The sequence below is a fragment of the Sus scrofa genome, chromosome 7 (assembly GCF_000003025.6).
Source record: "Sus scrofa isolate TJ Tabasco breed Duroc chromosome 7, Sscrofa11.1, whole genome shotgun sequence".
Classification (NCBI taxonomy): Eukaryota; Metazoa; Chordata; class Mammalia; order Artiodactyla; family Suidae; genus Sus; species Sus scrofa.
The window spans coordinates 68,744,536-68,762,595 of NC_010449.5; the positions used below are offsets into that span (position 1 = coordinate 68,744,536).

The 18,060-nt window shown below is 35.5% G+C and overlaps 1 protein-coding gene across 7 annotated transcripts in view; it reads right to left on the bottom strand.

The window, feature by feature from the left end:
* Positions 1-18,060, bottom strand: part of SCFD1 (sec1 family domain containing 1) — a 156,477-nt gene that overhangs the window by 49,957 nt on the left and 88,460 nt on the right. For all 7 annotated transcript variants that reach the window (XM_021099902.1, XM_021099900.1, XM_021099904.1 and 4 more), the window contains 3 exons: positions 15,488-15,521; positions 14,897-14,962; positions 7,008-7,076 (listed from right to left, as the gene is read on the bottom strand). In XM_021099902.1, the coding sequence (XP_020955561.1) occupies positions 7,008-7,076; positions 14,897-14,962; positions 15,488-15,521 (169 nt within the window). The remainder of the gene's footprint in view (positions 1-7,007; positions 7,077-14,896; positions 14,963-15,487; positions 15,522-18,060) is intronic.

The window sequence follows — 18,060 nt, forward strand, 5'->3', positions numbered from 1 at the left end:
TTCTTTCTTTCTTTTTTTTAATGGTTTCCTTTCCTGTCAAATAGCCTTTAAGTTTATTTAGCTACCATTCGTTTATTTTTTTTTTACTTTCATTACTCTAGGAGGTGGATCAAAAAAGATACTGCTGTGATTTATGTCAACAAGTGTCCTGCCTATGTTCTCCTCTAGGGGTTTTATAATTTGGTTTTAAATTTAGGTCTTTAATCAATTTTGAGTTTACATTTAGGTCTTTAATAATCAATTTTGAGTTTATTTTTGTGTATGGTATTAGAGAGTATTTTAATTTCATTCTTTTGCACGTAGCTGTCCAGTTTTCCCAGCACCACTTATGAAAGAGACTGACTTTCTTCCACTGTATATTCTTGCCTCCTTTACCAGATTAGTTGATCATAGGTGTGTGGGTTTAATTCTGGGCTTCCTAGCCTGTTACTGTGTCAGTACCACAGTGTTTTGATGACTGAAACTTTATAATATAGTCTGAAGTCAGGCCTATTGGAACTGGAATTGGGTTCTTCCAGTTCCAATTTTCTTTCTAATGATTGCTTTGGATATTTGAGGTCTTTTATGTTTCCATATAAATTAAAATTGTTTTTATTCTATGAAGAATGCCACTGATAATTTGATAGGGATTGCACTGAATCTGTAGATTGTTTTGGGTAGTAGAGACTTTTTTTTTTTTTTTTTGCCTTTTTTGTCTTTTTAGGGCTGCACCCACGGCACGGCATATGGAGAGTCCCAGGCTAGGGGTCTTATTGGAGCTACAGCTGCTGGCCTACACCACAGCCACAGCAATGCCAGATCCTTAACCCACTGAGCAAGGCCAGGGATCAAACCTGCAACCTCATGGTTCCCAGGTGGATTTGTTTCTGCTGCACCATGACAGGAACTCCAGTAGAGTCATTTTGACAATACGGAGTCTTCCAACCCAAGACCATCGTATATCTTTCCATCTGTTTGTGTCACATTTGATTTCTTTCATCAGCGTCTTTTAGTTTTCAGAGTACAGGTTCTTTTGTCTCTTTAGATAGGTTTATTCCTTGGTGTTTTGTTCTCTTTGCTGCAAAGGGAAATGGGATTATTTCCTTAATTTCTCTTTCTGATCCTTCACTGTTAGTATACAGAAATGCAAGAGATTTCTGTGTATTAATTCTGTATCCTGCAACTTTACTGAATTCACTGATGAGCTCTAACAGTTTCCTGGTAGCATCTTTATCATGCCATCTGCAAACAGTGATAGTTTTATTTCTTTTTTCCAATTTGGAGTCCTTTTATTTCCTTTTCTTCTCTGGTTTTCGTGGCTAGTACTTCCAATCCTATCTTAAATGAAAGTGGTGAGTGTGGACATCCTTGTCTTGTTCCTGATCTTAGTGGAAATGCTTCAGCTTTTCACCACTGAGAATAATGTTAGCTGTGGGTTTGTCATATATAGCTTTTATTATGCTGAGGTATGTTCCCTCTATGCCTAGTTTCTGGAGAGTTTTTTTTTTTTTTTTTTTTTTTAATCATAAATGGGTGTTGAATTTGTCAAAAGCTTTTTCTGCATCTATTGAGATGATCATATGGTTTTATGCTTCAATTTGTTAATCGCACTGATTGATTTGGGTATTTTAAAGCATCCTTGTAACCTTGGGATAAATCTCAACTGATCATGATGTATAAATCTTCTAATGTATTGTTGGATTTGGTGTACTAATTTTTCTTGAGGATTTTTGGGTCTATGTTTATCAGTGATATTGGTCTTTAATTTTCTTTTTTATGTGTTATCTTTGACTGGTTTTGGTATCAGGATGATGGCAGCCTCACAGAATGAGATGAGGAGTGTTCCTTCCTCTGCATTTTTTTGGCAGAGTTTCAGAAGGTGTTAACCCTTCTCTAAATGTTTGATAGAATTCATCTGTGAAGTCATCTAGCCCTGGAATTTTATTTGTTGAAAGTCTTTTAATCACAGTTTCAATTTCAGTACTTGTGATTGGTCTGTTCATTTTTCTTCTTGGTCTTGGAAGGTTGTACCTTTCTAAGAATCTGTCCATTTTGTCTAGGTTGTCCCTTTTTTTGGCATATAGTTGTGTTAGTAGTCTATGATCCTTTGTATTTCTGTGGTGTCAGTTGTAACTTCTTTTCCATTTCTAATTTTATTGAGACCTCTCCCTTTTCTTTCTTGAGTCTGGATTGAGGTTCATCAATTTTGTTTATCTTTTTAAAGAACTTCTCAATGATCTTTTCTATTGTTTTCTTCATCACTATTTCCTTTATTTTTTTGCTCCAATCTTTATGATTTCTTTCTTTCTACTAACTTTGGGTTTTGTTTGTTCTTGCTCTAGTTACTTGAAGTGTAAGGTAAGGTTGTTTGATACTTTTCTTGTTTCCTGAGATAAGACTGTACTGCTAGAAACTTCATTCCTAGAACTGCTTTTGCTGGGTCCTGTAGGTTTTGGATCATTATGTTTTCAATTGTCTCTAGGTTTTTTTTTTTTTTCTTTTTTTACTCTTTAATTCCTTCAGTGATCCATTGGTTGTTTAGCCTTCGGGTGTGTGTTTTTTTCTTGTAGTTGACTTCTGGTCTCATAGCATTGTGGTCAGAGAAGATGCTTGATATAATTTCAATTTTCTTAAATTTACTGAGGCTTGATTTATGGCTCAAGATGTGATCTATCCTGGAGAATGTTCTGGGTGCACTTGAGAAGAATGTATATTCTGCTGATTTTGGATGGAATGTTCTTTAATATCATTTAAAGTCTGTCTGGTCTACTGTGTCATTTGAGGACTGTATTTCCTTCCTGATTTTCTGTCTGGATGATCCATTGCTGTAAGTAGGGTGTTAAAGTCCTCCACTATATTTCTCTTTTCCAAAAATTTAAACTTCAGGTCTGATTAATACTCTTTAAAGAAACAGAAATCAGTTCCAAAACATAACATTTACAATGCAAAAGATACAATGTAAAAGATACAACCTAAAATTAGTAAATATATGAAGAAACAGGAAAATGGGAGCCAATCTTTAAATGGAAAAACAATGGAGACCAGCAGTGAGACGACCCATGTAAGGTAGTTGAAAGATCAGGTTTTAAAAGCAGCCAGGACAATATCCTCAATGCTCACAATGAATGAGAAATAAGAAATCTCAGAAAAATGCAAACTATGTTTTAAAAAACTCCTGAAAATTCTAGATCTGGTAAAAACATCAAACAGCAATATGGAGAGAGCAGAACTAAAACGTAGTGAATCTGAAGACACAGCAACTGAAGTATAGACTTTAAAGAACAGAATCCTCAGGGATTTGTTAGACACTATAAAAAGTTAGTTATGTAAATGGAATCTCCAAAGGGGAGGAGAAAGAAAACTGGACATAAAAATATGTGAAGAAATAACAGCTGAAAATTCCTAAATTTGGTGAAGGTATAAACTTAGAGATTCAAGAAAGCTCAGTGACTCCCAAGCAAGATACACAGAAGTCACGCCTAGATACATCATAATTAAATTGCTGAAAACCAAAGATAATATTTTGAAAACAGCTGGAAATAGATTAAACATTTCATATAAAGTTACAGTGCTTTGAAGGACTTCCATCAGAAACAAAGAAGGGCAGAAGACACTGGAATAACATCTTTAAAGTGTTGAAAAACTGACAATCTAGGATTCCGTATCCACCAAAAATATTCTGTATTCTTATCATTAAAGAATGAAGGTAAATTAAAGACATTTTCATCTAACAGAAAATTAAGAGGACTCACTGTTAGCACACCTGAGCTACAATGAATGCTATAACAAGTTTTTCAGTCAACAGAAATTAAAATCTATACATAGTGATAAAGAGCACTGGAAATCATACCTGTATACATGCAAAAGATCTATGTCTTTACATACACAACTATTTGAAGCACAAATGATAACACTGTCCACTGTCTTGTGAGGTCAATGATGTATGCAGATGGAAAATATGATGATCACAGCACAAATGCTTAATGTCTATAATGTCTAAGTTGCAAGGTTTCTACATTTAATGCAAGTGGCGTAGTAGCCAGTCTATGAACAGTTAAAGATGTATATTAATGGGATCTCTAGAGGAACCCTAAATTAATAAAACAATTTATAGCTAAAAAAAAAAATCTGTGGATGAATTAAAGTGGAATTCTAAAAAGTGTTCAAATAATACAAAGAAAGGCAGGAAAGGAGGACCAGAGAAAATAGTAAAATGATAGACCTAAATCCAAATCATATTAATAATTTCATTAGATGTTAGTACAATAGATTACAATTAAAAGAGAAATTGTCAGAGTGGTTTAAAAAAAGCACAATAAGATCCAGATATATTCCACCTACAAGATACACACTTTACTTTCAACTCATATATGAATTTATATTTAAACATGCTGTAAGTATAAGAAGGCTAGGATGGCTATATTAATAACTGATAAAGTAGACTTTGAGACAGAAAGCATTACCAGATATGTAGAGTAATAGTATATAATGACAAAAGAGTCCATTTATCAGGAATATAGAACAATCAAAATCTGTATGTACTGAATAACAGAACTAAAAAATGGAAAAAGCAGAAATTGGAGTTCCTGTCATGGCGCACTGGTTATCAAATCCGACTAGGAACCATGAGGTTGCGGGTTTGATCCCTGCCCTTGCTCAGTGGGTTAACGATTCGGCATTGCCATGAGCTGTGGTGTAGGCTGCAGATGTGGCTTGGATCCCGTGTTGCTGTGGCTCTGGCATAGGCTGGCAGCTACAGCTCCAATTAGACCCCTAGCCTGGGAACCTCCATATGCCACAGGAGCGGCCCAAGAAATGGCGAAAAGACAAAAAAAAAAAAAAAAAAAAAAAAAAGAAAGAAAAGAAAAAGCAGAAATTGATAGAACTAAAGGAAGAAATAATCCCACAATCATAGTTGGGAGATTTTAATACCAGTCTTTCAGTATCTGATAGAACTAGATAAAAAAACAAGTGCGAGAATCTAAGTAATGCTATCAACAACCTTGACCAAAGTAATGTTTATAGAACTCTTCCCTCAACTTCTGCATAATGCACATTCTTTTTAAAGTACATATGGAGTGCTTAGCAAGATGGGCCATATGTTGGGCCAGGAAAGGGATTTAATAAATTTTGCAATAATGAAGCCATGTACAGAATGTCATATGACAACAAAGGAATTAAATTAGAAATCAATCAGATATCTAGAAAACCCACAAACACTTGAAATGACAAAAGATCTCTCTATAAATGAGGTAAAGAATAAACCACCAGGTAAATTTAAAATATTTCAAACAATGATAACAAAAATATATCAACATTTGTGGAATGTGGCTAAAGCAGTGTTTAGCAAGAAACTAAATTTTATGGTTTTCAATGATCTTTTTTTTTTAAAAAACTTGTTAATGACTTAATAATTATCCAATATCAGAAGCTAGTAAAAGCACAAAGTAAACCCAAAGTAATCAAAACACAAGAAATAATAGAGTAGAAACGAATGAACAGAAAAAAATAGAAAAAAGAAGCATTAACCCTATCTAGTTCATTAAAAGGATTAACAAAATTGATAGAGTTCCTGTCATGCCTCAGTGGTTAATGAAAACGACTAGTATCCATGAGGATGCAGGTTTGATTCCTGGTCTCACTCAGTGGGTTAAGGCTCTGGCGTTGCCATGAGCTGTGGTATAGGTCACAGACATGGCCCGGATCCCACGTTGCTGTGGCTTTGGCGTGGGCCAGTGGCTACAACTATGATTGGACCCCTAGCCTGGGAACCTCCATATGCCATAGGTGCAGCCCTAAAAAGCCAAAAAACCCCCAAAACCAAACAACAACAAAATAAAAAGAAAACCGAGAATCCTATCGTTAACCAAGAAAAATTCCACTTACATGATGTTCTAGAATAGACAAGACTAATCTATGGTGGAAAAACACTAAGACTATTTTGGAGGCAGGCTTTAACCAGGAGCAAGGATTAACTGGCAGAGGCCATAAAGGAATTTATGGTGTAATGGTTCTATATCTTGATAGGGGTTTAGGTTACTCTGGTGAATAACACATCTGACAAAGCGCAAGAACGTACACTCAAGATATGTGTATTTCAGTATTGTAAAGTTTAGTCCCAAAGGGTAAAACAAGAACAACAAAAAAACTAAACAAATAATGAAATCTAGTTAATATAACTGGCACTGAAGTATTAAGGGGGAAGTGTACTGATATCTACAATTTACTATGAAATTAATAAGGTAAACTGGAGCAATGAATAGAATGACGAATGGAGACACAGACAGCATATAAAGCAAGTATGATAAAATGTTCATGGGGAATACACATGTGTTCCCTGTAAATTGTCTTTAAATTTTCTGTATGTCTGAAATTCTCATAAAATTACTGGGCCACCATATGAAGGTTAAAAATACAAAAAACTACATAATGTGGGTAAGAAAGCTGTGCTGGACAAAGGTGAAAGGAAGAACTGCAAAAAACAGGGTAGTTATGATGCTGATGGCAGCCAATGAAAAAATAAATTATGGATATTATTGGTCAGTCTACTAAGTATCCAAGCAGTTTAAGCTTTAAAAGTTAGTTAATATAATTACTTGAGAACATTAATGAGACTAATACTAAGAGAATGTTAATACTTTGTACACTTCAGCTACTGCTGTCATTAACTGTCAAGGTCAATGTAATTCTGCTGTATCACTGAACACATATAACCACCCCCTCCCCAAGAGTTACTTAATTTCTCAGCCCAATTTGTGATATGCTTAGACAGTAAGTATAAGGAAATGCTGAACTGAATTTTGCCTGAGTACACTATACCAATTTAAAAATTTTTGAATTAAAAATAGATTTGGGATAAGGGAAATATTATTATTTATAACAGTTTTCTTTAGAGTCGTCCATGGCAAAACCTTACATTCTTTAGCTCTACAGCCTTTAGTTTCAGCTTTCAGATGAATATGATCATCTTGCTCTCTTTTGAAAAATATCAAAAGCAACTTAGAAACAAACTAAAAGGTACACTTTACCTGTTTTATGAACTGTGTAGCATTGAAAAGTTCACTGCAACCATATAAAATGTGCTTGCCTTGTTTCCCCTGTAAAAAATCAGAGAGAGAACTTAGATAAAAGTAGATATAAGTAACAAGTAATATTTTAAATATTCCCAAGAAAAGGGATTAACCGTAAGAAGACTTTTTGTTATTCTTAAAAGTTGTATTTTTTTAGAAGAGTATCAGATTTTAATGTACACATGTCTATTCTAAAATGACATGGAATAATGTAGTGAAATGGGCATAGTTTTTTCTTTCTTCTTCAAAATACATGTGTTGGGTATACTCTCAGTGCCATTTACTCTGAAAATAGAAGGAATATGGTAACTGACACATTTCATATGAGCACCAATCATTTGTAAAATCTTAGGCCAACATTCTTCCAATGTAGGATCTGTAACTACTTGAAAACATTTTTTGGAGTTTTGTTACGGTGAAAATATATAGTGTGAGTAACATGGAATGTCATTTCAGACTCATTTGTGATAATAAGGTATTTATACCCCATTCTATTCTGTAACTCTATGAATTTCATTCTTAATTTTGATAGAATGTTGGAACCAATTACAGCAGTCAAAATTTTGACTGGACTCCCAAGGCAACAGAAATGAAAGCAAAAATAAATAAATGGGACCTAATCAAGGAAACCATAAACAAGTAAAAAGACAACCCACAGACTGGGAGAAAATAGCTGCAAGTGATAGAACTGACAAGGGTTTAATTTCCAAAATATACAAACAGCTCATACAATTCAATAAAAAAAAAAAAACTCCAACCAAATTGAAAAATGGGCAGAAGACCTAAATAGACATTTCTCCAAAGAAGACATACAGATGTCAACAGGCATACGAAAAGATGCTCATCATCACTAATTATTAGAGAAATGCAAATCAAAACAACAGTGAGGTACTACCTCACACCAGTCAGAATGGCCATCATTAAAAAGTCTACAAATGGAGTTCCTATAGTGGCTCTGCAGTAACGAACTCGACTAGGATCCCTGAGGATGTGGGTTCAATCCCTGGCCTTGTTCAGTGGATTAAGGATCCGGTGTTGCCGTGAGCTGTGGTGTAGGTCGCGGATGCTGCTCAGATCCTATGTTGCTGGGCTGTGGAGTCACATCTCACTCACCTTTTTTTCAAAATGAGATGGTCATGTGCAACAATTACATAGGGTCATATAATCAGGATTCTTGAAGTGATATTCACATAAGGTTAGAGGTCACAGTACATAAGGAAACATTCCACAGGTCCAAATTCTAGACAGAGCTCCCAAGACCCTGTATCTCAGTAACACAACACATATTTCAGTAGAGATACCTTGGTCTCAGGGGAGCCCCAGTCTTGTCCAAGGAGGGGTCCTTAATGCATCTCTGATTACAGAGCTAGAAGCAGGGTGCATGACCAGGCTTAACAGCAGAATCAAAAAAATATGACACAAAACAGGAACGAACCATTGATCTTTACATTTTCTATTAAAGAATGCTGACAAGCTAGTGCCAATTTCCTCCTAGTCTATCTTGGAACCTGGCGCCGGCCTATATTAATCACTAGTTAGTACATTTCATTCAGGGTTGGCCAAACATCAGCACAGGGTATTAACTGGCTGAGATTAATCTTATATAACTGACACTCCCTCTATCCCCCCTCTCCACCCTTAAGTTTTCTTTCTTTCTTTCTTTTTTTTTTTTTTTTTTTTTTTTTTTTTTTTGTCTTTTTAGGGTCGCACCTTTGGCATATAGAAGTTCCCAGACTAGCAGTCAAATCAGAGCGGTAGCTGCTGGCCTACGCCAGAGCCACAGCAACACAGGATCCGAGCCAAGTCTGTGACCTACACCACAGCTCATGGAAACACCGGATCCTTAACCCACTGAGTGAGGCCAGGGATCGAACCTGCATCCTCAAGGATGCTAGTCAGATTCATTTCTGCTGAGCCACAAGCGAACTCCATGCTTTCTTAACTCTAATCATTTGTCATCATTTTTCATCTTTCACAGCATTTACAGAATACAAAAACAAGGACAGATACAAAAATTATCATTTTTGTATCATCCAGTCCTCACTAATTTAACATCGCAGCTTACCAATATTCTGGTGTAAAATTCTTAATTATGTACAAACTTGATACTTCCTCCTCCCATTAAAAACTGAACTGTATGAAATGTACCAAAATTTTGATTCAATGTGACAATTATTAACTAAACCTAGTTCATTCTCTAGCCAATCACCTTCCATCAAAAGAACAGCCTGTAATGTCTTGAGGTCAAATTCCCAATACATTTATTTGGTCACTGATATCAGTATTATCCAATGTCTGGTTAAAATACAAATCATATTAAGTTTATGAAATATATCAGTGGTATACTAAATAGCAGTTACATTATGAGCTAGAGTAACATCATTACTAAATAAATCAGCTAGAATTATTATAGTATTTTGTCTTCCCAACAATAATGCCACTTGCCTTGCCTCTTGTTTTGTGAACTTATAAATCAAGAGCCATGTTAGATTACTCTCAATTAAAAATTTCTTGGGAGTGCCTATTGTGGCTCAGTGGGTTAAGAACCCAAAGCTGTCTCTCTGAGGATGCAAGTTTGATCCCTGGCCTTGCTGAATGGGTTAAGGGTCCAGCACAGGTCACAGATGCAGCTCAGATCTGGTGTTGCCATGGCTGTGATGTGGGCCTGCAGCTGCAGTTCTGATTCCACCCCTAACCTGGTAACTTCCATATGCTGCAGATGTAGGTATACCCATAAATTTTGTCTCATACTACAAGGTTGTACCAACTTGGGTTTCTAAATGTCATGAGGGAGGCTGTCACAGACCTACTAGCTCAGTTTCCCCTGAATGAGGCTGAATGTTACCAAAAAAAAAAAAAAAAAAAAAAAAAAAAAAAGAGGATTATTCAGATCAAAGAAAACAGTAAGACCGAAAGGGATTTTTTTTTTTTTTTTTTTAAAAAGCATTCTCAGGATAATTAAACCAGGTAGCTCAATAGATACTAAACATTAATGGTTTTAAAGGGCATCTATTAAAAACCCATAACTAACATCAAATGGTTAACGTTTGGACGCTCAATGATGAAAGACTGGATGCTGTGCCCCTAAGATCAGCAAGATAAGGAGGTCTTCTCTGGACTCTGGACATTGCATTTGAGGTTGAGCTAAGGTGGTTAGGCAAGAAAAGGAAGGGAAAACATTCCAGATAGGTTAACGAAGACATTAAATTAACTCTGTGCACAGAAAACATGATCTTGTATACATATATATATATATATATAAAACCAATTAGAATAAATGAGTTCAGCAGGGTTGCAGAACACAAACCAAAACTTAGATTTCTATACAGTTGCAATGAAAATCCAAAAATGAAATTGAAACAATTCCATTAAAAATAACATAAAAAATACACAGAATAAACCTGATGAAAGAAATACAAAGCTTATACTCTGAAAGCCACAAAAACTGCAAATCAACAACAAAAATATTAAGATCTAAACAAATGAAAAAACATTCCATGTCATGGATTATTAGATTTAACAGTGTTAAAACACTTCCCAAAACTTATCTACAGATTCAATGCAATCCCTATCAGAATACAAATGGCATTGATACTGATTCTCAAATTCACATGGAAGTGCAAGGGACCCAGAAAATCCAAGATAATCTTGAAAAAGAAGGATAAAGTAGGAGGACTCATATCTTGATTTCAAAACTGACTACAAAGCAATGGTAATCAATACTGGCTCAAGGACAGACCTATGGATCAATGGAATAGAACTGAGAGTCCAGAAATATACCCATACACATATGGTGAACTGATTTTCAATAAGGCTGCCATGACCATTCAAAGGAGAAAAAATAGTCTTTTAATAAATGGTGCTGGGAAAACTTGGATAGCCATATGTAAAAGAATGAAGCTGGACTTACTTCGTATCATACACAAAAATTAACTCAAAGTGGACCTAAATGTAAGAGCAAAAACTATAAAATCAATAGAATGAAACTACAGAAACTATAGAAGAAAACATTAAGGGTAAATCTTCATGACAATGGCTTTGGCAAAGAATTCTCAGATATGACACTAAAAGCACAAGCAGCAAAAGGAAAAAAAAGATAAATGTTTATACTTCAAAGGACACCATGTAGAAGGTGAAAAGATCAAATAATGAGAAAAAATTTTGCAAACATTTATCAAGATAAGGGACTTGTATCTAGATTATATAAAAAACTCTTACAACTAAGCCAACTGAAAAATGGGCAAAGGATCTGAATAGATATTTCTCCCAAGAAGATATACAAGTGACCAATAAGCTCATGAAAAGATGCCTGAATCACAAGTTATCAGGGAAATGCAATCAAAACTGCAATGAGATACCACTTCAAATTCACCAGGATAGCCAGAATAAAAAACTCAGATAACAAGTGCTGGTAATGATGTGGAGAAATGAGAATCCCTATACACTGCTGGAGGGAAAGTGCATTCACTCTGCAAACAATCTGGCAGTTCCTTACATGGTTGAATAATAGTTATGATGACCTAGCAATTCCACTTCTGGGTATATACCTAAGAGAAATGAAAATATATGTTCACACAGAATTACAATGGCCTTTTACCTACTGTTCCAGGTGGAGACCAATAGGTTTTATCCAGAACACACACTCACTTTGGATGTGGATTTACATACCTGGTGAATAAAGCAAATACCTTTAACACCACAACAGGAACTGTTTTAATTTGGTAAGGAAACCCACTGTGGTGCAGGTGCAGTTCAACAGCATGCTAAGAAGCATCTTATACAACAGAATGACATGATAAAACTTATCAAACACAAAGCAGCAGACCAACTGAAAACTACAACTGACATCTGAAATATCTACTTTCTAAATTAGGCACATCCCCTTCTAATAGGAGAGAGAAAAAGCGGCTTGCATGATAGGATGTGTGTTAAAACATAACAGACATTTAATTAAAGGGGGAAGTGACAGCAGAGAGATTGTTGAGATACTGTAGGAAAACCAGGGGAGGGATGAAGTGGGATCATAACACAGAGACCAATAAAAATTTCTTCTGCATTTCTAAAAATGTTTCTTTTTCTCTGCCTGATCCTGTATACAGGAATATGAATTCCACTTACAAGGTCTGAAGAAAGAATTAACTGCAAATAAGACATCGAGATGATCTCTCTAGATCTGTCTGAGGAAGGATAGAATGGGCTGTTTCTGCTTTTCACCTGTATAAAGTGGGATTATTAGTTTCTGTATCCTTACTAACCAGTGGACAACACAGTTCTATAAACTTGCACTTATCCCACCTACCTCCTGTGACTGGGAATTGAAAAAGGGAAAGTCCTGGCCAATCTCATACTGTTGCCAGCTATATATCAGCTGTCTTGCTGAATCTGATAGTCTTTTAAACCAGGGACCAAATTCTGAGTGAAAACTATTGACACATGGGAAGATGGAGAAGTCTTAAATCTCAGAAAGGGAGCCAATAAGTAAATAATACAAAAAAATTAAAGCTAACATTATCTTGGTACCTTGTAAGAGGCTGAGAGCAAGAGAATAATGCTCTTGGCTATATTTATAGATGCCCATAAGACCTGCAGAAATAGCCTACTTTATTTGAAGCTGAACTCCAGATGGGTTCTGAGAGACTGATGGAGGATTTTATCTGCACTTTATCCATGTGCTATCTTGATGATGTTAGTAACATCTAGGGAATAAACACTTAGAATAATTTTTATGCTTTTTTTTTTTTTTTTGTTCTACAGATTCTCATTTTCCAGGTTTTATATATTCCAGAGGATCCCTTTTGAGAGGCAAAATTAGGACAGTGTTGCTGCTCAAATGAATACAAAAAAATTTTTGCCCAAAAATGAGCCAAAGGAGTTCCCATCATGGCTTGGTTAACGAATCCTATTAGGAACCATGGGGCTGTGGGTTCGATCCCTGGCCTCGCTCAGTGGGTTAAGGATCTGGTGTTGCCGTGAGCTATGGTGTAGGCCGCAGATGTGGCTTGGATCCTGCATTGCTGTGGCTCTGGTGTAGGCTGGTGGCTACAGCTCTGGTTGGACCCCTAGCCTGGGAACCTCCATATGCCGCAGGAGCAGCCCCAGAAAAGGCAAAAAGACAAAAAAAAAAAAAAAAAAAAAAAAAAAAAAAAAAAAAAAAAAAAAAATTGAGCCAAAGACCATTGTGTAACTATGAACCTAAGTGATAACCTGTTAAGAAACATACATGGATACAGTGACATAAAACACCCACTATATCCCTGATTAGTCATAGTATCATGAGCCCTGCTACCTATACAACATGTTCTTTGTGGGAGGAGGAAATAATCAATGTTAAAAACCAAAACTCTAAACTGAAACCAAGTAAAGGATAACTTGGTGGGCTTACATATCATATCTACCATTGATAACCCTGATGTTATTCTATGAAGGTGACTGATGAAAGAACTAGACTTAGTTAATAAACAATTGTTATACTGAATCAATTTATTAATACATTTCACAAAATTAAAATTTCTGTGGTGGAGAGAAGTAAGAGTTGTGAGGCCTGTGCATTAAAAACAAGTTTGCACTGGAATATCTGGTTAACTGCAGTGTTTCTTTAACATTACACCTGCATTTCACTCACTATACTACACAAATGATTAGTATTTTGGTTTTTATCTTTCTTGTTTTTCTATTTATGTTAAATGTTAAAAATAATGCAGAAAGAATGCTGCAAATGTAATTAAGAAAGTTTATCCAAGGATGGGAATAAGTACAGGATTAACTTGCAACCCTGTGTTTATCCCTAGGAACACACCTGGAACCAGTCATGTTACTAACCCTTGGCCAAATCCGAAAGAAATAGGTTAATAAAGCCCTGCACAAGGGTCAGAGACTAAGGGAAAACCTGCACTAGCTTGTCAGACCGTTTATAGAATTGTACAGACTGACTGACGGTTTGCACCTGGTTTCTGTTATGTTCTTTTGGTTTCTGTTTTTGAGCCTAGTCATGCAGTCTGATTCTGGCTATAGGATGTTCCCTTGAGACGAAGGTATCTGACATAAATCTTGGTGATGGTTCACACCCTGAAGATGAAGCATGTTCTGAGCAACTGGGATAAGATCCTTGGAGTTGTACTGGTAGTTTTGAAGCTCTGTGACATCTGCCTATATATTTTTCCTCCTACTACACAAAAAACTTCTACCTCTACTGAAGTCATGTAATACAGGAATAAGGACTAATCATTATTTAATGTTAAGTGAATAGAGGAAGATTACAAAAGGTCATTCTAACAATCACTAATTCTGTTACCTCTCCATTTTAAATGGTGTTTTTGCTCTTCAAGTTTCATCATTTCACGTTCTTTTGCTTAGCTGTCTGTCACTCCCTGCTGCTGTTAGCTCTAAATAGCACATACTTCTAATGTGCTACCTTTAAAGTCCCTGTATACTGAAAAGGCAGACACTCCAAGTTTGTTGCAGACTTAGGTCAGTAAGATGAGACAAAAGTGCTCATTATTCAGGTAAATGGGGTTCAGGAAATCATTTCACAAAGGAGACTTTTTTGGAAGAGGAGCTTATTTGAGGTCTCTAAACATTTAAAGTCAAATCAAGACAGGTAACTGCAAAGCACATTACATCAACAAGATATATTATTTTCCAGATCAAGTACAATTTTAGGCTAGAAATGAATGTGATAGAAAAATAAGAACATATGGGCCTTTCCCCCTAACTGCCAGGTCTTCAAACTACTTCTAGAAAAGGGGTTATGTAAGACTCAAGAGAGCCAGCAGAAAATGCTAATATGTTGAAGACACAGAACAATTGTGAAACTTAAAATGATAAAAGAAAATAAAGGCCAAATGTACCTTTATGTAGTCAACAAGATTTTGATATTCAATGTAGTTGCCTCCTCCCACCACAAAAACAATTGCCTAAAAATGCAAACAGAAAAAGGAGGTCAGTTTAAAGAAATATGTAAAACAGTATTTTAGCTTTCCAGCAACATGGTGTGTATGATGGAGTCTATTCCACAACTTAGGATGTTATCTTTTGCTAGCTAGTACTTTTTTAATTACGTGCTTGACGCCACTTTAACTGTAAATGAATTTATTTTCAAAAAAGTCTGTTAAATTATAAACTTATAATGTCTAATAATAACTTATAACCTCTAATGTCTACTGAGTAGTAAAAGTAGAGATTTTTCAGAAACAATTCAGAGGAAAATAAACCTCATTCTTCAATTAAACAACACCGAATGAATCCAAAGAGCTTTTTCTAAAAGTCATTTCAATTTGATGTTATTTATAAGAATCTTGGTTACTCAGAATTGGATTTATCAAGACTGGCATACAGTAATCATCATAAAGCCATATTTAGGATAAAGATATTTTTCATGACTAATTGGTCACCTTTTCATCTTTCCATTTTAGGGGCAGAGAAGTTTTATATGAACTTACCTCTTGGAATGGATTTTTATTCCTTGGAACTGAGCTGTAACAACAACAACAAAGCCATACTGAAAATTTCACCCAAAGCTTTTCTTACAGATAAAATAGGCATGGGAAACGCAAACATGCACATGTACTCGTGCACTATTAGCTATGTATTTATAATTCTTCTTCTTTCATCTCTTTGAGCCAGGTGGTAAACTGAGATGCAGAGGAACAAATGAGACAAAGTACATGTTTCCCGTCTAGATGGGAATGGGGCAACCTGCTGACTTTAAAATTCTAGAAGACTGAGAGGAAAAAGGAAAGAATGAGCAGCAGCTTCCATAAAGAGTGGAAATCTGGGTATAAGGGGAATTGAAAAAATATATTCTGTAGTGATAAGCTATGTGAAATTTTTAACATATTCAACAGATCATACCTAGTCTGTATCTACATTTGTGAAAAAGCTATGTAAAAACATGTATGGGGAGGATAACAACTTAGGAAGGAAAGTGGGGACTGAAGGAGGGATCTGTATTTTGTTGTAGCTTATTTACTATATATTAATACTACATATATTAATTACATATTTATTTATATATTTATAGTATATTTCAAAAATACATTCTTGGTGTCCAAGAGATCATTTAATATAGACAATTATATATATAACATATATAAATATAAAATATATTTATATAAAATTTATATAAAATATATTAATAAATATAAATATTTATTGGCTGTAACCACGGCATGTGAAAGTTCCCAGGCCATGGTCTGAACCTGTGCTGCAGTTATGGCCTGTGCTACAGCTGCAGCAATACCATATCCTTAACCTGCTGCACTACATGGCAACTTCTGACACATATTTGTTTTAAGTGATAAAACAGGCTATACAAAGATAACTTAGGTTTTCTTCATAAGTCATTTTTAAAAACCTCAACCAAGGGGAGATACTTATTATACCCTCTCAATTATTCAGAGGCTGATTCCACAGTTCTGTTTTTTCCTCATTTCTGTGGCCTGTCTGAATACTCCACAGAAGAGGCCAGTACCTGCCTTGACTGAAATGCCTCATAATGTTTAACTTCCTTCCAGAGTGCTTTAAGTTTCTCTAAGTTTAGAGAAGAGATGGGGAGAGGTGAGACTTAAGTAGCACAGCATTACTAGTTTTTTTTTGGTGGGGTCTTTTTGTCTTTTTAGGGCCACACACGTGGCATATGGAGGTTCCCAGGCTAGGGGTCTAATTGGCGCTGCAGCTGCCGGCCTACACCAGAGCCACAGCAACGTGGAATCTGAGCTGCATCTGCGACCTACACCACAGCTCATGGCAATGCCAGATCCTTAACCCACTGAGCGAGGCCGGGGACTGAACCTGTAACCTCATGGTTCTTAGTTGGATTCATTTCCGCTGTGCCACAAAAGGAACTCCGCATTACTAGTTATTAAAAACCAAGATCTAATTGTGACAAGACAGCTCAGGAGAAGGCTAAGTCCATTAAAAATAAAACTGTGTTTCTCTGTCAATGCCAATATTCCTCTTCATTATCATATATAAACTAGAGGGAGGATTAAAATAATTCCTCAGAAGTTTCTGAGAAGCAAAATATAACTATTAATGCAAATGCAAGGAAGGAAAAATTGTAAGCTGGAGAACATCAAGATAGGAAAAGAGTTGTAAATCCACCATTTTAAAGCATACGATTGGTGCTCCCCCCCCGGCTCTTTTTTAGTATATTTAGAGTTTTATAACCATCACCACTAATTTCAGAAAATTTTAATCACCCCCCAAAGAAGTCCCATACCCATAAGCTGTCATTCCCCATTTTCTCCTTTCTATGATTTTATTCTTTATCACATTCTCTCCTGCCAGCTTCAGGTGTTATCAGTAGCGCTTTTTCAAACTACCAATGTTAGCATTTCTGGGGAAGTTCAGAAAAGAGAATACCAAAACAATCTAAAAATCAACTATCTAGTAACTAGATTATGTGTTCAGACTACCTACAAGGATGTGAAAGCTTGGGATAAAGCAAAGACAAAGTTCTAAAAATCCCAAACATAAGATGTAGGCAAGAAACAAGCGTCACCCAAGTTTTGGCACAAAAGATCATCCCTACAAGAAGGTTTTTATTCTTCTCCTAATGTTGCCTATTCTTTCTCTGTATCTATTTGTCATACCACTAAAAAATTAAATCTTAAAAAATAATATCCATAATTAAGTTAACAAATACCATACTATGTTTGTCATAAAATACAGAAATTATTTGTAGAATGTTTCATTGCCATAAAAAGTATTTACGGTAATGGTTCCCAGGGGCTTAGATATTATGGACAAGTTAAATAAAAAACAAAAACATCTGGTATCTAACATAAAGCTTCCACCTTTTCATTTGGTCCAATAAAAGTATACATTTAAAAACACACAGATTATTCAAATTCTCCTCCCCAACACATAGTTTCTAACACCCCATCATTTCATTAAAAACAACAAACATTTAAATGTATTTGTGTGTGTGTGTATATTTGGATGGAAAAGCATCAAAATGTTAAGTGTAATTACCAGTGATTATCTCTGGATAATGAGATAACCCATACTC